Raw genomic sequence first — 21,786 nt, 5'->3', positions numbered from 1 at the left:
AAAAGAATGTTGGCCTTTTTCAAGAGTTTATTGAGGGTTTTTCGTTGTTGCGGAACAGTACAGCAAGAGGCGGTAATGCAACTGAGGGGCTCAGACGAAGAAGAAGGAGTACCGGATGTGACGTAGTTATCACAAGTAAATTAACAAGGCGCCAAATTTTGGGTGAATCCACTGTTGTCCCTGCCTCAGACACATGGAGAAGTCCGTCTAATCTTTGCAAATACATTTTGGAAACGCTAAAGGCTGTGCAGGTAAAAGGTTATATAACTGAGAGTAGCATCATCTTGTTTTTAGTCTTGTTTACTCGTTTCGTTTTGCTTAGTGCAACAGTTTGACGTATTCAATGGCAAATGTTCGGTTTGCAGACAATGCGTAAGAAGTCACAATATCTGTTAGTAAAATGAGAGATATGTTTAGATAATATCATGTAAAATAAGTGTGCATCGGTATGTTTTCTTTGACAAGTGACTGTTTCTGTTTTTAAGCATGGCTGTGCCGTTTGTGCAAGGCTGGGACCTTGTTCAGACTCTGGGGGAAGGAGCCTATGGAGAGTAAGGCTCCTCTTTTATCTTTATTTTCATTCACAGCATGTCTTACTTTATCCTTTTTCTAGCAGTGCATCTCCAGTCACACACAGACACAACATGTTTCACACGAAAATGACATGGACTTTTTTCTATGCCACAGGAACCAAAATTGACATGTCAGAAATGAAAGAGATATTCAGACAGGCATATTTCTGCAGCTTCTCCCTAATGTGTCGCAGTTGGCAAACCACAAAGCAATCTTTCTGTTGGTTTCATCAAAAGAAAAAGAAATATTCACTTTAATTCTGACAGCTATTCTTCCGATTCAATTCAACAAAACCTATTTTAATTATTAACGTCCCTGTCTTGTCTATTAATTAAATATTATCAGGAAACTTTGGGAAACGTATTACAACAATGACAACGTTTAGCTTGTCAATGCAGAGCCTGCTTGTGCTGGAAATGTCACCTTACATAATGTAACTCATCTGCAAGGGACACTGTTTCTGTTTTCATAACACTTACTCTTTCACTATTTCTTTTGACTTGAATAATATATGTCAACACTTTTAATACAATATCATGTTGAAATCTAATATGAAGCACATATAGGGTGCCTTTTCTGTGTTTGCCATCACCTTTTTGGTGCTCTGATCCATCTTGTCTCTGTGTTGCAGAGTAAGGCTGCTGGTGAACAGACTGACAGAGGAGGCAGTAGCAGTGAAGGTGATCGACACCTCTCAGGCCAAAGAGTGTGCTGAAAATGTCAAGAAGGAGGTCTGCATCCATAAGGTAGGTGATAGACTTTAAGAACAGTTAGTGGAATGCCGTTTTGAAGGATAATAAAAAGTATTAAAGGTCTCCTAAACAGATTATGCATTGTAGTATCCCATAATTCCTTCTGTTTCAGCCCTGTTTCAAAAGAGCTGATTCTCTGTCTGTTATCTTAGATGAAAATAAGGAGCCACGCCCCTCTGAGAGATATTTGGTTAAAGAGAACACAATAGGCGCGTTCACACCGCAGTACTTTTCCCACTTTAGTTCCGATATAGTTCCGAAATGTTGCATAATTTCACACCAAATGAATCCGGAGCTAAAATTAGTTAATGAGAAAAAGGTTCCTATGTCTGATTGGCTGGGTGGATTGAAAACCACGCCCCGTAAAACAAAACAAAAAAATTGTGAAGCCGCCATTTTATTATCCTTGCATTAGCATTATTAGCATTAGCCCAGCGCACAAACGCAGAGAGACACAAAAGAAAACATGGGAGCGGTGGAGATGAGGAGGTGTCGGCGTTCTGGCGATTTACTCGGAAGGCTTCAGTAGAAGCTGCTTGGAGTCCCAGCAGCTTGGTTGGTGATTGGCTAATGGTTACACAAGCCAAAAAATCGATGACATCATAAAGTGGCCAAAATCTGATCAGCTCATTTTCAGACAGGTTTTTATATAAATGGATCTGGACAAAAAGAGAGAGAATCTTTTTTCCTGAAACTTTCAGAATCTCTTTACACAGAGGGGGCACATGTTTATGTATAAAAGACATGAACAAGTGGATTTTGCATAATAGGTGACCTGTAATATTGGCATTAGTGGCACTTTTCGAGGTTGCTGAAACATAAGGGAGTTTCATTTGCAATTTCAAGACATATTAAGAAAGATAAAATTACCTTCTGTTCATTACATAGAATTTCAACCGGAGCTAATTTTGAAGCTCAAATGTGGATTTGTAATAATTTTTTTGTTTCAATTTAGTGCAATTATAAACAATGTATAATTCATATATTTACATGTTATTTGCACACGTTACGTTCTTGAGTGCTGCAGGAATAAAGCGTAAAAGTGCTACATGAGTTAGCAATTCGCACTACTTGTTTTCTCTGTCTCGAAGTCAGTGTTTTTTTTGTCATCCCTGCAGCACCGTATAGACCCTTTCACCGTTGTTAACATAAACTAAATGTGTCCCAGATTTCATGTTGCAATTACTCGAATGACTTCAGCTGACAGGAAGTAGACATGGACCCAAGTGGTTGACTAGCCAGGCAATTCTGTGGAAATGGAAAAAAGCTGCAACCTTATAAACCGTTTATAAAAAAAAAAAAAGTAAGTTGCATTTGTTGATGTTTTGGTAGATGCTCGACCACGCCAACATTGTACGTTTTTTTGGCCATCGGAAGGAAGGCCCAACCATGTATCTCTTCCTGGAGTACTGCACCGGAGGAGAGCTGTTCGACCGCATCGGTGAGACTGAAATGGTTTTAACACACCGCTACACAGTTACAGTTAATAGTCAAGTTAAAGTCACCAATATACAACGTTGTGTTTAATCATCATGCCAAGAGTTGAAAGTATTCAGTATTAGACCCAAAATGTAACATTTCAAACCTTTACTGGGTTTAATTTACGTGTAGAATGATTATAAAAATATGACAAATAGTCTCACTTAATAAAATAAGGATATGCATTTTTAGAAGGGAATTGCGATGAAATGGCACTTTTTAATTCATCCAAAGCCTATTGTAAGAGCTAATTGTTATTATTGTTTTTTTTATGTATTGTTTGTCTTATTTTAAATGTATTTATTTTTTAATTAATTTAATTTGAATTTTTAAATTCACAGCTGGATGAAAACATATTTGCACATCGGTTTCGCCCTCTTTGTTCTGCCCTCCAAATAAATGTGTATTGCATAGCCCAATAGGAATAACTACATACTGTATTGGCCGTGTATGACTCGATATCTGCCTGATCGTGATTGTGGTCAATCTTTCAGGGTCTTACAATGTTTGCTTCCTTTTGACTTTAGAGCCTGATGTTGGGATGGCGGAGGAAGATGCTCATAGGTTTTTCCAGCAGCTAGTAGCGGCCGTGGTGAGTGAATACAAATCTGTGTGTGGATATGACCTGTTGACCGTTTTAAACTCTCATGATTTTGCGCACATTTTCAGCATTACCTCCACGGTTGTGGGATCACCCACAGAGACATAAAGCCAGAGAACATCTTGCTGGATGACAAAGGTGAGAGTTGTGTTCATTTGTAGAAAATCATTACTTTGATTTGCATTTATAACAAACATTATCTGCTGTTCTCCTGACCCTTTTAGATAACCTGAAGCTGACGGACTTTGGGCTGGCCACCATGTTTCGTTTCAAAGGACGAGAGCGTCTTCTGAGTCGACTCTGTGGGACTCTTCCTTACGTGGCTCCGGAGCTTCTCGGCCAGAAAGAGTACAAAGCTCAGCCTTTAGATGTCTGGGCTTGTGGAATTGTCCTCACTGCTATGCTAGCTGGAGGTAATTGACTAAAATGAATTTGACTGAATAATGATAAATGTACAAAGAAAATAAAGATTTAACTATTAAATAATGTAAATAAATGAATAGCTCCAACACATGCTTATGCAATAGTTAGGCTGTGGTGAAACATTTTGGTCACCGTCTTGTTTTTCAGAGCTGCCGTGGGACCAGCCCACTGAGAGCTGTCAAGAGTATTCAGACTGGCTTCAAAAAAAAACGTACCTACCTCCTTGGAAGAAAATAAAACCAATGCCTCTTAGTAAGTGCCGAAGTTTAAATGTATAAATAGTTTTAAAAAGCTGTATCGATTTCACATTCAGCATCTCTCTTCAGGTTTGTTGTCCAAGTTACTGCTGGCGAGTCCAGATGCTCGCATCACCATCGCAGACATAAAGAAAGACCGCTGGTTTACTCAAGGCAAGTCTCAATATAAGTACAATGAAGTCACTTTTATTTTAACGTTCGCTGGACTGATGTCTAACTGTGTATCTCTGCAGGTGTGAAGCAAACATCTCTGGGCTCAGGAGGAAACAAACGCCATCGATCAGATGCGGGAGGCGTATCCCGGACCAACAGGTCAGAGCTTTGTGTTTTCCTTATTTCAACTCAAAAGGGTGTATTTATTTGTGTGCCTGTAATCTTAAAACCACTCTTCTCCCCATGCAGTGATGACAGGATGCAGTTTTCCAGCTCTCAGCCTGATTTTGCAGCAGAAGGCTGGGAAGCCATGTTGATAATCGACCAAAGCAACGACCAGGTCAGCTTCTCTCAGCCGACCAAACCCGAGCACATGTTGCTGGGGAGCCAGCTGATGGGCACACCGGGAGCCAGTCAGGTAATTCAGTTCAACCCCAATTAGTAATTTATTAATGTGAAGTGTCTCACATTGTATGTTTTTATCCTGTTCTTCTATACAAAGCAAATGTATGTTTTATGAAATGCAGCCTTCAAATGCTGCATTGACGAATGAATGTAACTTGCATTTCCATTCTGTGTGCAGTCCTCTTGGCAGAGATTAGTGCGGAGAATGACACGTTTCTTCACCACTGTGAATGCCGACGTCTCCTTATCTGCCCTGAAAGACGCTTGTGACAGCCTGTCACTTGTCTTCAAACTCACCTGCAGCAAACAGGTACATATGAGTTTAAACTTTATAGAGGTGAAATACAACTGCTGCAGCGCCCAGCCAGGCTACCAGCTTACAGCCATAATGCAGTAGAGTTTAATAAACCCCTCTGTGCCTTTCAGGTGACGGTGAGCACGCTGGACAAACGTAATAACAAACTCATCTTCAAAGTCCACTTGTTGGAGATGAATCGGAAAGTGCTGCTGGACTTCAGACTGTCTAAGGTGAGTTTTAGCATTTCAACACTTTTATACAGTGTTCTTAAGATGAACAAAATAGTAGCAGTAGAGATATATGGAAGTGAAGAACCAACATCTTGTTTTGTGAGAAAAGCAAACATTTTCTTGTGAATTGTTACCAATATCCAATCTTTTATTTAGCTAATTGTGTGAGTTTGAGTTTTATTCAGATGTTGATGTGTGTTTGTGTTTCCAGGGTGACGGTCTGGAGTTCAAGCGTCTCTTTGTGAAAATAAAACAGAAGCTCGGAGACATCATCAGCATTCAGAAGAACTTACCCCCCCTCACATGAACAACCTCTAGAGATTCACACTGCTATGGACGTATGGAGGGACAACATGTATATATTTAGCTGTTCTATTGATCTTTTATTTGTCTGTTGTTTGCGTCAAGTATATGTGTGTGTGTTTTAGCTCCTGTGTTCTTTTCTTCAAGGAGTTCGTTGTTGTTCTTAGTGTTGGAACGTAAAGATTGTCAAAGGGGGACAGTGAGATAGAAGCATGTTTGTTATGTGTTGTCATTATGTTTGACATGATACAGTCAAAAGTGTTGAGTAAGTTATTAAAAAAAAATTGTATGCCCATAATAAAAACAAACATTACTAAAAATAAATCATTTATAAACAATTTGAGATGATTCCAATGTTCCGTGTGCATGGATATATGCCTCTTTGTATTAAAGAGGACATGTTCTATTTTTCAGTTTCATATTTGTATTTTGTGTCTCCACTGTGACATGTCTCCATGCTTTAATATTCAAAAAGCTCTTTATTTGTCTCATGCTGCCTGTGCTGCAGCACCCCTTTTACCCTCTGTCTGAAACCAGAGCCCATCTGCTTTGATTGGTCAACAGCTTAGAGATGTCCCGTAGCCTATCACATTGGAGCGCTAGCCAATAGAAAGGCGAGTGTTACATAGTGATGTCAGCGTCACAGGCGTGGCCTTTTTATAAGCCTTTGAAGTCCATTTACGTGCACCAAAACCTATATAACACTTTAAATTGTAATATTCAAAAACATTCCAGTTGGCTGACCAGTTTACATTCATATAGTTTAATTTAAAAATCAATGCATCGTTAAGTCCATGCTGAATCATTGTGTGACATTAGGAGAACTGTTGTAGTTAAGTTGAGATGTTAGTCGCAGGCTGTACATACAGTACATTACAAACTGTCTACAAAAAACTATCCATTCCAGGTTAAATTACAATCAAGTGAGTGATTTCCTGGTAGGATTATGAGCCCGTAGCTTTGACGGTGATGGTGACGCTGACGGGCTCATTGTCGTCTCCAGGGGTGGGGGAAGGTGTGAAGCTAGGGGCGAGGGGTGAAGCTGCGCGGGGTAAAGGCATGGTGGGACCTGCAAAACACCAACACAAAGGTTTATCATCAGGATTTAAATACTTTGAAACATGTGCAATCAACAAAGATTTATATTTTATTAGCAAAGATAGCTTTCAATAAAATATGATGGACCTTTGTTTTGGACCTTCCATGTGTCATACCAGCACAGAAAGTTAAAGAAACCCAGATATAGCCTAAACATAATAACAGTAAAATAAGAATACACATGTATTAGCAGTATTAATAGAAATAACAAAAATAATGTGAGTTAAACTAGGATCTGGTGAATGTTCATATCTACAGATATGTGAGCAGAACAGATATGTTAATTATATATACAATTAATTATTATAGAAATAGGGCTGGGTGATAGGGATTACATCAAATGTCTCTCAATGTTGTTATGATATTTTGAGGGTTTACTAAGGTGCCTTAAAACAATATTTGTTGAGATCTTTGATAATAATCAGCAATGTGGGTATCCTTAAATGGTTAAAGACAAACTAAAACTTAATTAATTAAATAAATACTTACTGTAATGCAGCCTCTAAGACCAGTAAAGACGCATTTTGGGATATCCAAAGTCTAAGACCATATAGTTTAATATATTCACAATATTGATATATATCAATAAAATGTTTGTCTCAGCCACTGGAGGGGCGTGTGTGCGTGTGTGCGTGCTTGCGTGCGTGTGTGTGTGTGTGTGTGTGTGTGTGTGTGTGTGTGTGTGTGTGTGTGTGTGTGTGTGTGTGTGTGTGTGTGTGTGTGTGTGTGTGTGTGTGTGTGTGTGTGTGTGATTGACAGCAGCCCGGCCGGCAGGAGGGAAAAATAACTTCCCATGCAATTTGCAAAACACCGGCAGGTAGCGTTTTATTATATAACGTTTATGGTTGTTATTATAGGAAAGACAACACCAGCATCTAGTCGGACCAAAGGGACCTTTGCAGGTAGGTTTACATTCTGTCTAATGTGAGCAGCAGAGCAGCTCGTTTGCTAACTAGCTTGAAAACTGACATTAGCATTGTACATTTCCCTCCTGAATGTGGAGCATGACGATACGTTTGTTTGTTTTTAAGTTGAGTAAGTAGACTTAAGCAGGAAAGCTAATGTGGTTTTGGTGTGTTAATAGTAGAGCTGTCTTTATAGCACTTTCCATACAGCAGGTGCAGCTCAAAGTGCTTCACAAATTGACAAACGTAACAAGAGGCTGCTGTAGCTCTGTGTGACTGTATGCTCTGCCTATGGTAAAACTGCTTTGTGCATTATTTGATAACACAATTGGTTAAAGTTCATCAACATAGAGGAGGAGAGCTAAACTACATGTGTGCATTATTTGAATTAATTGGTTAAAATCTGTAGAGGAAAATACATAAGTAAAGTAAGTACATTTGTACGGTTATTGCAAAGACAGGGAGGCAACATGATGATACCACAGAAAAATATGGGTTTTAAGTTTCACAAAACATGTCCAGAATTAAAGACACCAGAAAAGCAGTGTAGTAACCCTGAAAGGTACTGTGAATAGTACCAGTGTTTAAGGGGTTCTTCTCACCTAGGTTAGATGGTCCACCAATATCTTCGATATCTCCCTCCGACCCGCGTACCACTTCATCCTCTGGGAAGTTAATGTTTTCCCTTGACTGGCTGTGCTGCCTACAAATACCAAAATGATTACTTTTTGAATGGCAATTCTGAACAAATTAGCTATCAACATCATTACAAACTACATTTTTCATTGCTGCTTGACAGAAATAAAGATACTCACGAACCAAACAGCAAGTCATGTAGTCCTGGGAGAAGAAACACAGTCCATTAATGCAACATAATGGGACAGTGAGTCATAATTCAATTCATCATCATGTTTGTGCTTTTGTTTGTGACTCACGAGGATTGTTGTTGCGGTTGCGGATTATGAACACAAGTAGCAGCACTGTGATCAAGGCTGCAATGAACATCCCGCCTATAGCTGCTCCAATCACAGCAGGGTAAGCATTGTAGCTCGGCTCCGCTGCAACACAATACAGTTACACATTGCAAAATAATAAACCTCTGACAAAACACACACAGTTCCTCTACCTGATAAATATCTAACATTGTCCTGTTATGTTTTAACTCCCTTTAGTGATTCTCAACCCATGTCAGCGTTTTTGTACAGCATCGTTTGGAATTTTTCCTCTTACAAATAAAAGGTTAAATCAATAATCTACAAAATGAACCCTGGCTCAGTTTGTGGGTTTGCTGCAGCAGCCGTATTTGGTTTGGTATGACCAGTAGCTTATGATGGCTAATGTTAGCCCATTTTAGGTAGATTTTGATTGCTTTTTGTTAACCACTTACTGTTATCCCCTGTAACTTAAGGACAACTTGAACGTTCAGAAGAAGTTTTATAGGCTTACTTTAAAGTCAACCCTGTAAATAACCTTATACATTAACCTGACAGGGGTTACAAACCACTGACCTATTCTACACTGACATACAAGCCTATCAACTTCCTAAAGAATTACCTGGCTAGGTCATAACCTTTTATACACTCACACAAAGACTTTACAAGGAGAAGCACACAGAGGAAACAGGGCAGGGAAGGAGGTAAACAGGAAGTGAGTGGAAGGTGTTGTTAGGTGTGTGATATTGTTTGTATGTTTTTTTAGTTTGTGTATGAGTCTTTCACCTAAGTGGATAACAAAAAAGAGAGAAACAAAAATGTTAGACTGTCATCAAATTCATCGTAACAAAAAAAAATAACAGCAGAACACCGGTTTCAGATATGTTTGAATAATCAGCTAACTCACCTGTCAACTTTAAAAAAAAACATCACTTTATTACTTATTTCTCCTGCCTTTGCACACTCTTTAATCATCTATTTTTTAACCCATCCCTAACTCAAACCCCTAACTGTGCTCAGTTCTCTGCCAAAAAGTCCCTAATCCCGTCTTTCTCCTGTTCACTTACTATACCTGGGGTCTTTGCTGCAGAAGGGTGTCCGATGGTGCGGTGGTTGACAGGTGTGATGCGGAACTTGTAGGTAACGGTCGGTGTCAGTCGCCCGACTGTGTGACTCCTGACTTCTGGGTCCTGGATGATGTTCTGGTACCAGACTAGTGGGCCGATCCTCTCCTCTGCCTCCTCCTTTGAATCGTTGTTGCTGCTTCTCCTTCCTGGTCTCTCTGACACCCATACGTGCTGCAGGATAAAACCCGTCCAACCTCCTGGTTCTTCGTCCTCTAGCTGCCACTCCAGCTCCACCTCGTTACGCTGTTTGCTGTTGTACATCACGCTGACCAGGGTCACATTGGGTGGCATAGGGTGCCCTGATTAAGAGACAAAACACAACCAAAAAATACTATGTAAACTACCGTATGACCACAAGTTAAAGTGGACCTTTTCCTTTAGAAAACTCATCTCTTTAGACTCCACTTCGAGCGATTGAATTACTAACAAAGCACTTATATACTAATAAAGGGCTGGCTTATCTAAAGCCAGTTGAGTAGCACTTGAAATGTTTGGCTCTATGAAACCTGATGTACTTATATGATTCTGTTTTCTTCAAGGTTGTATCTTCCTGGTCGAATGCACTTATTGTAAGTCGCTTTGGATAAAAGCGTCAGCTTAATGCAATGTAATGTAATGTAACCTATCATGTTATATTTGAATAATATATTGTAGGGCCATACCTATATAAAACATGTCTGTGAATTTTTTTTTTCAAAATACCAAACAGATCCTGCATTTTAGCCATGCCTCATTTCGCTCTATTTGCTCTTTCCAGCCCTGTTTTTGCAAGGGCTGATTCTGTGAGTTTTTTTCGTTGCTTTTGTGGCAGACTACAGCGCCACTTACAGGCCTGGCATATGTACTACAGCGTCTCCTGCGCTTTCGAGCGGCAGTGGCCGTGGCCCAACCCCCCATTCCCCTGATAGGGGGAGAGTTGCCCATATAGGCGGAGCACCCCTTTTCTGACGTGCATTTTGCATGATAGGTCCCCTTTAATCTTTAACAGTTAAAGGTAAAATTTTGGTTTTGTACACAATGCTTGCTATTGTGCCTGGTTTTTTAGTATTGTTGTTCCTGTCACTGAGTAAGTGATTCAAGTCAGTTGTTTGCAAATGTTATTTTGATCCAAATAACTCCTCTCATCAGTAGTTCACTGGCTAAAGGCCTTGCTTTAGTTGAGCGAGTGCTAAGCTAAGCTAACTGCTTGATATACCCTCATATTTCCTGAAAAGACTTCAGAGGCATCTATCTTCTTATCTAGCACTCACTAAAAAGCAATTATACTTCCCAAAATGTAAAAACTATTCCTTCAGAAAGCAATGGCTGTTAGACATCATATGTAGGTTAAAAATGAAACATACTTTTAACCACTAAAGTGACGTTGATATCTGTTCCTCCCACCGCGTTTGAGGTGGTGCACCTGTACTCGCCGCTGTCTTGAGTCTGTTTCGTGTCCCTCACAGTCAGATTGGCCCATGCAGATGTTCGCAGCAGAGCATACTTGGAGGTGTCTCGGACATCCACACCCTGATTGTTGAACCAGGTGATTTCACTGACAGGAAGGTAGTTGTCTCTGAGGTTGCAGGTGAGCTGAACATCGCTCCCTTCATACACAGAAACAACTCTGCTCCGCGTCAGCAATTGAGGAGCCTCTACAGGTGACAAGTGAATACAAAAATGAATGAATAAACCATATCACGTGTTATAAAGCATAATAGTGTTGCTGACAATGTGCACTGACCCAGTGTGAGCCTGCAGGTTTTGGTTTGGAGCAGAAGTGGATGCTTAGCGTAGCAGGTGTAGGGTTTCCCGTTGCGGGCAGTGCCGTAGCGAAGCATCAAGATGTTGGAGTTTTCCTGACCGCCTTTGCCCTGTTCGCCCGGGCCTTCCCACCACACCAAGGCTTTAGGGGCGCCTCCATCCCAGGAGCAGGACAGCATCAACTGTTTGCTGTTTATCACATATGCAAAGCACACCGGCTCTGCAGAGGGAATATCTGGTTGAGGTGGAGGAGAATGTAAAGTAAGATGTGAGAGGAGAACGGTGAACACACTTGTCTTTATTTTTCTTACATGTGCGTGTGCTGCATTCTGTTGGTTGTTTGAGTGCCAGGTGGGAGCCCATGCAAGTAAACAAGCTGTTGTTGGAAGCCAGGCCTTCAGGCGGCAGCAAGATGGCAGTGTTGGTCACTGGATGTGTTTGCTGCTCAGTGTCGACCTCGTTTGGTCCCAACTGTTTCAGCTGTCCGGTCCAGTGGAGGGATGGAGAGGGAAATCCCCCGGGCCAGGAGCAGAGCAGCCTCAGAGAGGTGTGATTCAGAGCCGGCTCCACAGAGCAGGACGGGGAGCCATCGGGGGGGTCTGCGGGGATAAGATAGAGAGCGTAACAAGGCAAAGTGTGCGCCGGGCTACAGTTTTCAGGGTTTTGGGTCTGAATCATCTCTTTTTGGGTAACACTTTCTAATGTGAAAGATGTGTGTGTAAAGGGAATGTTCTCCATCGCTCTTGGGTGATGCATTGTTTTGTGTCAGACTCACGATTTGGGTGTCTAGCAGAAACGTTTTTAACTCAGCAACAGAAAGCAATAGAGCAGAATGACAATAATTGGCCTTCTAGCCAATCAGCCATTGCTGTGACATCACTGTGAGGTACCTGCCAGAGAGTCCCATCATCTTCCCTGAAGGCCGAACAGAAGATTGGGTCTGCAGCACTTCCACACTCTGCTTTGTGTGTTTGTGTGTAAGTGTCTGAATGCGCATGGATTTACAAGTTTTTGTGTCTGTTTTGAAGTATAAGGAGCTTGAGATGTGAGAGGGAATGAATTGAATGAAGCTTGGATGTTTAAAACAGGAAGGAAAGGAGGTTTTTGCGTTACACTGAAAACAGGAAAGTTTTGTTGAAGGTGAAATGATCAGAGTGTTATGTTTGAGTAGGTGATTCAGTGTTAATGAAAAGGAAAACCAAAGGCAATTAAGATCCTGGGTTTGTGTTCTCTTAGTCTCGTACTATAAATGTCAAATCCTAAATATCTTCTCAGTCTTTTACACTCCTTGCCATTTGAAGCACCAAACATGAAGAAAACAGGTTAGGATTGAGTGGAGAGGTTCAGAGGAGCAGGAGGGCTGATGGCATGGAGAGGTCAGAGGTCACACTCACAGTAGACAGTCAGGCTGATGGTTTTTCTGGAGCGGGTGTTGAGGTAAGTGTTCTGTGCCAAGCAGGCGTAGTCGCCAGTGTGCATGCGGAGGATCTTGGTGATGGTTAACTGCGGCCCGGTGTAGATCTGGGAGTTGTTGTAGAACCAAACGTACTGACTGGCCGGGTTGGACTGGGCTTGACACAGCAGAGAAACAGTCTCTCTCTCCAGGGCCGAATACCCCCGCTCCGTTATGCTGTACGGAGTCACGTCTATCTGAGGGATGTCCGGGCCAACTGAGCAGAAATAAGATGAACTCAATAAGATATGAATGACATGTTATGAATGCAGCTGTGAGGACACACATCATTTATAAAGTCTGTCACAACAGTTCAGTACTCAAACCAACAAAAGAGCTTCTTTTAAAAAAGTCCTCAATATCATTAACACCCTTTCCATTAATGAAATCCCTCTCATAAAAAGTGAGTTGCTATTGTACTGTGTATGTGCATACTCAGTGGCGGTTCTAGACCAATTTGACTGGGGGGGCCACTGGGGGGCCAGTTATTTTCTGAGGGGGGCACAATAAATGCAGGACGAAAAAGAGAACTAGACAGTATGAAGTAATTGGGCATAAGAAAACAATGCAATACAGTTATTGGTATTTGTTTCAGTACACTTATTTATTTCAGATAGATCTTATAGTTATTACTGTTAGCTTCAGCTTAAGTTATAGTACCATTTTTGCACTAACACCATATCATATTTATATAAAAATAAAGGCGATGAACAGTTACATCTTTACTTTACATAAAGGGTGTCTGCATCCCAGGCTGTAGTTTCCTTCCCAAAATCTCACATTACAGCAACAAAATCCTGCGGTTTTTGGCAAACCGATCAACAAGTTGCGCAGCTCCACTTGCTTGGAACAGTCTACAGGCAAAATTGAAATTGAGCATTTTTATTTCTCTGAATGTATTTAAGGCACCTCTAAATGAAATGCTTTCTGACACTCTGGGTATTTGTAAATGTTGAATATGTAAATATGATATCCTCTGTTGTTTGTATGTATGTTGTTTTTATGTTTCATGTGGAACTAAATGATGCAGGTCTCCCTTGTAAATGAGATCGATGATCTCAAGGGACCAATCTGTCTAAATAAAGGTTTGAAATGAAATGAAATGAAGTTTACGCAACAAGAGTACCAGAAAATATACATTTTTAAATCCACAGAAAAGGATTTAATGTAAAAGTCTACAAATCTTAAATGTTGACTTAAATAAAATACATGGATATAGATAGAAAACATAGATTTCAGATGTATTATTTTATTTCCCATAAGCACAGACACGTAGGCTATTTAACAAACATGAAGACTGAATACAGAATGCACACCTGTTCTGCACGCGCACTAATCAGTTTCGTCTATTCCGTCATATTTCTAATAAACGTAAAACAGTTATATCTGGAAAACACACAGATTTACATATAAAAATAAAGGCAATGAACAGTTACATCTCTACTTTACATAAGGGTGTATGCCTCCCAGGCTGTAGTTTCCTTCCCAAAATCTCACATTACAGCAACAAAATCCTGCGGTTTTTGTGATTTTTGGCAAACCGATCAACAAATAAGTCAAGATTCAAAGCCTTTGACCTCCTTGACTCAATACTAAGCACACCCAGATTGCTCAGTCTCTCATCAGTTATGATGGATCTGAGAAAGGTTTTGACCAGCTTCAATGTAGAAAAACTACGCTCACAGGAAGCAGAACTGACTGGGATTGCGACTGCTATTTTGCAGAGTCGGAAGAGCTCAAAAAACACTTCTTTATAAGGCTCAATGAACTGAACAAGCTCCACTGTACTATCAGGTCTCTGCATCCCAGTCTTTATTTTCCTATCTAAAATTCTGCTGAACTGATGTAGTTCATGCCCCAAGTCCTCAATATTTGCATCGTACAACTGAGCAAATGAAAACGTTGTTTCTTTCAGAAATGCATCACTTTTGGGTTTAAATGCTTGGATGCTATTCATCATGTCACAGTTTGTGTTTGAAAACCGTCTATTAAGCTCACTGAGCATCTGATCAATGACAGGGTAGAAAAAGGCTGTACGAAACCTGTGTTTATCTTGTTCTGTCTCTCTCTGTCCAACAGTAGTCAGTACGAAGCTTTCAGCAAGTTTAGAGCTCAGTCGTTTTTGTCATTTTGCTGCTGGCTGTATTGCAGTATCACATTGCTCAGAAATGTTCAACACTTCATCCCACAAGTTATCAAAAAATGACTCCTGCCTGAAGTCATTCAATGTCTGAACTAAAGATCCAACTAAATCCACAGCCTTTGAAAGGTCAAGGGATGAAGACTGTAACATGTCAGAGAGAAATGTTGTTTCTGCAAACACTTTACGGAGTGTTACAAGATGCACAATGAATTCTAGATCCAACTGTGCCAGCAGACCACGTGCCTCAATAGATCTCTCACCATTGCCTTCTTGGGCTATATCTTGCAGTACTCGCTTGAGGGCCGGTAATCTATCAATAATGTTAGTGTTTCTATTATGCTACAATGATGGGGAGTTGTCTTTTCTCTTACTGTGCCACAGAACAACACAAACACTTGTATTTGTATTGTTATTATTTTTAAAGTAAAGTAACGTGTTACTAGTTACTTTTATAATGTAGTAACTAATCAAGTAACTAGTTACTTTTTTGAGAGCAGTAACTATAACTATTACTAGTTACTTTTTAAAAGTAACTTGCCCAACACTGGTAATAAATCATAATTTTTTCATTTGTTTCACTTTAAATTTTTAGGGGGTCAACAGGGGGGTCAGAGGTCAGTGTTAGGGGGGCACTGGCCCCCCCTGCCCCCCCTAGAACCGCCCCTGTGCATACTTGCCAGCACGTCTAATTGCGTTTCAAAGCTTTCACTCACCTAGAAGACATTGAGGGTTTTTTAATAATGTTTTAGTTGCATTAAAATATATCTAATTTAAATATATTCCAGTCCAAAACATTTTAAGACACAACCCACAAAAGGTAAGTCCTTAATTTAATAACATTACAACCTAACGGGTGGCTAAAATTACAAGACTACAGCACTGGGAACAAATATATATTTTTGGCATTTATAGTAAAAGCCAGTTTAGAAATCCAAAGCATAAATAATACAACATGTTTTCAAATGCCAAGACAACGGAGGACCACAAATTGAAATAAATTCGTATTTGACGTAGAAAAAAGCTGATCTATGTGTGATAAATGATTCATCAAATATTTCCTTTAATTTGTTACATGATGACATTTGTGCAATGTATTGCTTACTCGCACATCAAATGCCAAAGGAAATAAAGGCAAGACATTCAAGCATAAAAAGTTCTGCATGCTCATCTCCAGATTCTGTTCCTGAAGATTGTAACCTTAAACTGTTGCAATGGTTTTAATTGACGTTTAAGAGGCTTTTTATTTAAAAAATGAAAAATCCTTGCAAACAAAAAACTTACTTGTTGGGAAAATATTGAATGTGCTCTTCCAATATCAGAGCAGCACATGATAACAAAGACCCTACATAGCTGTGTACGTAACAGGATGTATGATTACCTGGAAGAGCTTCAGGACACACTGTTTTAGACATATAGCTATGTGGCAACGTTTAACATGATGATTCAGCCTCTATGGAGATAGACATATGACTGTCATGTTTATTGCTTACGTGGGCCTTAGTTAATCTGAACTAAGCACAGAAAACTGCTTTGAACCGGTATACAGTAGGCCTACATGCATCTTGTCACTGAATAACACCTTCTCTTGTATATAAGCATGTGAAGCAAACTGTTGTGGGAACTATTTGTTCCATGCAGCTCCGTATGTGATGACTACTTCTAATTTTGCAAGGATAATAAATACATGTATCCTGATATTGAAGCTCAATCCGGTGACGAGTGATATTTTCCTAACTGTACTCACAGATAGTATCAAGCCATAACCGGTTAGAGGTCTCGCTGTTGACGGCGTTGCTGGCCACACAGCGGTACCAGCCGGTGTGGTTGCGGTTGACGTCGGTCACGTTGATGACGCCGGTGTTTCCCTGTGCAAAAGCTGAGATGTTGCCGCTCCGGGTCTCATGCTGCCACGCATACCGAATCGGCCCAGTCCCATCTTCCAGATTACAGCTCATCCACATTGTAGATCCCTCCACTGGAGAGACATCGCTCATCAGGAGGTAAGGCTTACTTACAGGAACTGTATTCAAGAAAAGGTCACAAGCATGTTGATATGTTTACGGTCTCTCAAGAACATCTGCTTTCAGATTATATCTCTGAAGAAAGTGTGTAAGGTCTTTACCTCGGACAGTGAGGTGCACATAGTAGTAGTAGACTACCGGCTCCCCTGGCATGTCGTAGAAAGCCTGGCAGGTGTAGAGGCCCTGTGCGGCCACAGGCAGCTGCTCGATGCTCACAGATGCACTGTTTGAGATGATGGAGAGCCGCCCCAGCGTCTCAGCCAGTTTCTGGATCCTCGGCCCTTTCCCCAAATCCAACACCACAGCTTTAATAGCTTCAGTCCCGGGCTTTGTGAAGCTCCAGATGTACACGTCAGGTAAGGTTGTACCGCACTCAAGGATCACCGCTTTGCCCAGAACACCATACACACTGGTATCCCGATACAAAACCTCCCAGTTTTCGTTAATTTTCACCTCTGTAGGAGAACAGGATTCACAGACATGCAAACAAATGTGTTTTTGAGTGTGTTTTGTGGGGACTTAAAGCTGTTATCTGTGAGGACTCGGCTTTGTTTTGGGGAGAAAATGCAAGTCCCTATGCCGTAAATCAGGGTGAGACTTTGTTTAAGGTTAGGTTCAAAATTAAGTTTGGGTTTAGGATCAGGCAAGAAGCGGTTATGGTTAGGGAAGAAATGAATGTAAGTCAATGTAATGTCCTCTGAAGTGATGGAAACATGACTTTGTGTGTGAAGGAAAAAGAGATGGGGGTGTCATTTGCCCTGTGAGTGTTCAGTTGCAGGATTGATTACACGTTCAGTTACACGGTAATAGTTCAATAAGGGGTTCATAAACCGGTGCGGATTAGTCAAAGTATTTTCCAGCCACATTCAATAGATCAACTGTCTTTTCTTTTTTTATGCTCTTATCTCCAAATTGAATTTCATTGCAGTGAACTTTTTGACATCACTATTTTCTCAGAGTAAGAGCCTGATTGATTAATTGTCAACGCCAATATATGTGTCTATAAGGCTATTGCATATGTATCAGTATCAGTGTATAGGTCAGCCTATATGTGACTAGACCTGACTGTACAAAGATTAGTTTGACCAAATGTAAACAATGTCGCTATAGTTTTTTCACCACACACATTTTAGATTACAACTGTGAAACTTCCCACTTTTTAAAAGCCTTGCTCACAAGTAGCCAATATATTTATTACTGTTTTGATATACATCTTTAGAAAGTACAGTACCAAATATGGACATTAAGCATCTTGTGCTGTACTCCAGTACAGTTGTAGTCTTAATAGCAGTTATTCTCATTTGTTTGAATATGTATCAAACACATACGTCTAAATGAATTCAAAGATATTGGAAAGTCCTTACCATATATTGTGGAGGTGACCAGGCTTGCGGGTAGGAACAAAAAGGCCAGCCCTAGCAGTTGGGCCACCATGGTATCATGATGATCCTGGGTCAAATAATCTCTTTATTGCCAAATATGTAGCAGAGATGATGAAGAGGTGAAGCTTTCAGACCCTAAAAATCTACTATCGGGTTCCCTCGGCTGCTAAAGGTCGCATCTTTTCCTCTCTCAGGTCCTGACGTTTTTGGGAGAATCCTATTGCAGGCACTGACTTCAACAGACTGAGAGTAGGAAGGGACGGAGGGTTACTAAACTGATTTGGGCTCTATTATTCATGTATTTTTTCTTTCCCTCTATCCTTCTTTCTTTCTCCTGCAGGGTTAGAATAACACGGTGATACAGAGCTCATCTATTATAGACACTTGGGTGGACAGGTTAGCCTTCCACACACACAATTGCACTTAAGCACGCACTTGCACATTAACTAATAATAAGGTCCTAACATGAACATTCCTCCACACAGGCTGTCGTGTTGATCTGGACTTAAATATAATTGTTTATATTTATGGTGTGCAAATGTTTGTTTTTCACCATGTTGATACTGGTGCTGTTTTGCAAAAGTATGAATGCTGACCAATCTGTTGTTAAGATATTAACATCAGCTTTTCAGCCAGCAGAGATTAAAAAGGGTTTATACTGTCTTACATTTTCCTTTGCCCTTTGTTTGTTCTAGTGCAGGCTTAAGAGAGAGCAGAGTAAACGATGTTGATTGGATAAGAATTAAAATAGATTTTGAAATCTGACATCTCGGCAATGGTCTGTGTTTCCTCACAATGACAGCCACGACGCTGCAGGCGGCCATTTAAAGATGTGAAGATAATGAGACGCTTAACCGGCAAACAAAGAAATATTCGTATTCAGTGTTTTAAAGAATCCTTATTTGAGTGATGTTTTATAAAAGAGAAAGAGGAGGTGGAGGAAATGTTAAGTGGAGCGATGAAATGTGAGACTTGCGTCATGAATGAATGAAGGACAGAGATCAGTTTACTCACTTGGCAGAGACCGAAATGCAGCAGGAACTAAACCGACACTGAGTCAGCCACATTTCAATGAGGTCTTAGTTCATCAGCCAGATCCGCATCAAAAGAACACTGCGATCAAGTGAAATAACACAACCATAAGAAATATATTGCTCTTCCGTGCTAGAAGGCAGTGTGTAATCCTGATTAAATGTACTTTGAAACAAAAAACGTTGTTTACAGAACAAATTGAATAATTAGCAATTTCAGTTTTTTTTTTTTTCTCTTTCTTAAAATTTTTTACATCCTCAATTGTTACCGACTTTGACATTTTCCTACTTGTAAAGCAGTAAAATAGCACGAGTTGTCAGACATGCATTTATATACTGCTTGGTTGAGAGCACTAGAGCAATGCTGATTGGTTTGCTGAAAAAAAAAAAAGGCAGGCAATTTGTGAAACTACGACATAACAAGCAACTTTCTTGTGCTCCAGAGGCAGCCGCAGCCATCTGGTGGTGAGGCAATACTCTCCTAAGAATTTGACTTTGAAGCTTTCTGTGCCACATTTAGCTGAAGAGAAAGGATATGAAAAGAGGGAAGCTCAGGGATGCAGAGCTGGCTACTGCTGAAGCTAAACTAAACATCAAGGCTGGAAAGTCTGTGAACGCACCATGAGAGGTGGGCACTGTGGGCCTTTAGCTGCTCGGTTGCCCGGAGATTTTTGAATTTATTGTCTGAGATTTCATCAGCACACAAAGCTGCTTTAGCCTCAGAGCAGCATGGGACAGAAAATATAAATAATACCAGTTTTGATCCCCAAAACAAACATGCTCTCGATTGTTTTAAGCCAGTTGGGTGTACTTTAATGCCAGAGGGATACAAATGAAGTTAATACAACTCCCTCTTAAACCTGCAGGGGCTGATTTGCGTATTGGCTTATGGGCAACACAAAGAAGCTTTAGTCCAAACCCTGACATAATATCTTCTTGTAAAGTTGATATGGCTAACAGTGTGCATACAGTTGTCTATGTGTCCAGCAGTTAAGATGCATAATTAATATGTATTTCTGTCATGTATACCTGATGAATTTTAATTCATTTGTTTTGGTCTCCACCAACTGATGAAAATATCTGGCTCTCTGGTAAAGGCTCCACTATTTTTACTAACTGTGTCCATCTGCTTATTGAGCAGGTACTTTATATTTGGGTTTTAAAAGAGGACACATTCTGCTCATTTTCAAGATCATCTGTATTTTGTTCCTCTACTGCAGTGTATCTCAAAGTGGGGGGCGCAGAGGCAGAACAGGGGGGGGAGGGGGACCAGGAGGAAAAATGTATATGACCGGCAGAAGTTACACTTAGAAACCTATGAGGGCGCTGTAGGACACAGGTGTGTAATGTACATGTTGAGGATGGAAGGTCAATAAGTCTCTCAGTGTTTAGGTTACCCACTGAGATTAGTTATCTCAGTGGGTCTTTGCTCACGATTAATGCTCACGATTAATGTAAACAATTATTTCAAAGGGAAACATTTATATGATCTTTATAGTTATAAAAAAAATAAGAGAATAAATGAAAAACAGGTATGAAATACTATATGACAGTAAAACAAGAATATAGTTTAAAATGGGAGTGATTTATAAAATATCCATAAAGAAAAAGAAAATCTGGGTGTTGAGAGAAGTATCCATAGATCTCTTAATGTTGCTCTCATTTTAAGAAGAGGTGAGGACCCCCCCTAGAGGATGTTAGGTCCACTCTCCACTTATAAAAACAGCACTTTACCCCTGCTTACTTCTATATGCCGTGAAACGTCAAGCTACCCCTCAGCAGCCCCAAAAGAAAATCTCTGGCGCCGCCACTGAGCCTGCAACCCCGTTTTGAAGAAAGGTGCAGTGCCAAACAGGCTCATTGCAGCCACTGATGATAAGACACACTTTTTGGGGAAATATCAGCATTTACTTTTTTTTCATTTTTTAGCACAGATTGCAAAGTATTATAAATTATTGTTCTAGCAAAGGGATTGCACAATTGTATTATGTATTTATTTTTTGACCACACAGACTTATGGAGCATTGTTTTATTATCACTGTTCTAGCAAAGGAATGCTCACATTCATATTGATGTATTTTAATAAATGTTAGTTGGCCCACTACGTGACTATTTGTGTTGGGGGGGGGCACGACTTTTTTTCCCCCTCCAAACGGAAAAAGTTTGAGAACCACTGCTCTACTGTGACATGTTTCCAGGCTTTAATGTTCAAAAGGTCTTTATTTTTCTCATGCTGCTTGTAATGCAGCACCTCTTTTCACCCTCTGTCTGAAATCAGAGCTCAGTCTGCTCTGATTGGTTAGCTAGCCAGCTCTGTTGTGATTGGTCAACCACGCCTATTCGTACAATATGTTGGAGCGCCAGCCAAGAGAAGTGAATGTGTTACATAGTGATGTAAATATGTTATGGAAGTAAACAAAGGACTACAATTGAGGTGTTTCAGGCAGGAGGGGGCGTTGTGGTGCTTTGCAGATCAT

At 40.3% G+C, this 21,786-nt stretch overlaps 2 protein-coding genes across 2 annotated transcripts; one reads left to right on the top strand and one right to left on the bottom strand.

Annotated features, from left to right (window-relative positions):
* The first annotated feature begins 98 nt into the window (after nucleotides 1-98).
* On the top strand, nucleotides 99-5,891 carry chek1 (checkpoint kinase 1). Its single transcript, XM_079647444.1, has 14 exons — nucleotides 99-251; nucleotides 486-551; nucleotides 1,205-1,319; nucleotides 2,658-2,766; nucleotides 3,332-3,396; nucleotides 3,474-3,543; nucleotides 3,630-3,818; nucleotides 3,976-4,080; nucleotides 4,155-4,238; nucleotides 4,319-4,397; nucleotides 4,488-4,656; nucleotides 4,822-4,953; nucleotides 5,070-5,171; nucleotides 5,383-5,891. The coding sequence occupies exons 2-14, from the start codon at nucleotides 487-489 to the stop codon at nucleotides 5,476-5,478; spliced, it is 1,380 nt and encodes a 459-aa protein (XP_079503570.1). The 5' UTR covers nucleotides 99-251; nucleotide 486; the 3' UTR covers nucleotides 5,479-5,891.
* vsig10l2 (V-set and immunoglobulin domain containing 10 like 2) lies at nucleotides 5,608-18,482 on the bottom strand. The gene is made up of 12 exons (XM_079647429.1): nucleotides 18,261-18,482; nucleotides 16,998-17,351; nucleotides 16,620-16,895; nucleotides 12,674-12,949; nucleotides 11,591-11,878; nucleotides 11,260-11,514; nucleotides 10,880-11,170; nucleotides 9,482-9,835; nucleotides 8,413-8,535; nucleotides 8,293-8,317; nucleotides 8,080-8,180; nucleotides 5,608-6,543 (listed from the first exon to the last, which is right to left on the bottom strand). Exons 1-12 carry the CDS (start codon nucleotides 18,328-18,330, stop codon nucleotides 6,419-6,421), a joined length of 2,538 nt encoding a protein of 845 aa, XP_079503555.1. The 5' UTR covers nucleotides 18,331-18,482; the 3' UTR covers nucleotides 5,608-6,418.
* Nucleotides 18,483-21,786: the final 3,304 nt, after the last annotated feature.

Source organism: Notothenia rossii (genome assembly GCF_949606895.1).
Source record: "Notothenia rossii genome assembly, chromosome: 9".
NCBI classification, from domain to species: domain Eukaryota; kingdom Metazoa; phylum Chordata; class Actinopteri; order Perciformes; family Nototheniidae; genus Notothenia; species Notothenia rossii.
This window is presented reverse-complemented; position numbering and strand designations above follow the sequence as displayed.

Excerpts from the sequence above, each read along its gene's own strand:
- chek1 (XM_079647444.1), top strand. The coding sequence starts at position 487 with ATGGCTGTGCCGTTTGTGCAAGGCTGGGACCTTGTTCAGACTCTGGGG. Across the intron at positions 1,320-2,657 it reads AGGAGGTCTGCATCCATAAG|ATGCTCGACCACGCCAACAT; the intron begins GTAGGTGATAGA and ends ATGTTTTGGTAG. Across the intron at positions 4,657-4,821 it reads GCACACCGGGAGCCAGTCAG|TCCTCTTGGCAGAGATTAGT; the intron begins GTAATTCAGTTC and ends TTCTGTGTGCAG.
- vsig10l2 (XM_079647429.1), bottom strand. The coding sequence starts at position 18,330 with ATGGTGGCCCAACTGCTAGGGCTGGCCTTTTTGTTCCTACCCGCAAGC. Across the intron at positions 11,879-12,673 it reads CATCAGCCTGACTGTCTACT|ACCCCCCCGATGGCTCCCCG; the intron begins GTGAGTGTGACC and ends TTATCCCCGCAG. Across the intron at positions 11,515-11,590 it reads AGAATGCAGCACACGCACAT|ATATTCCCTCTGCAGAGCCG; the intron begins GTAAGAAAAATA and ends CACCTCAACCAG.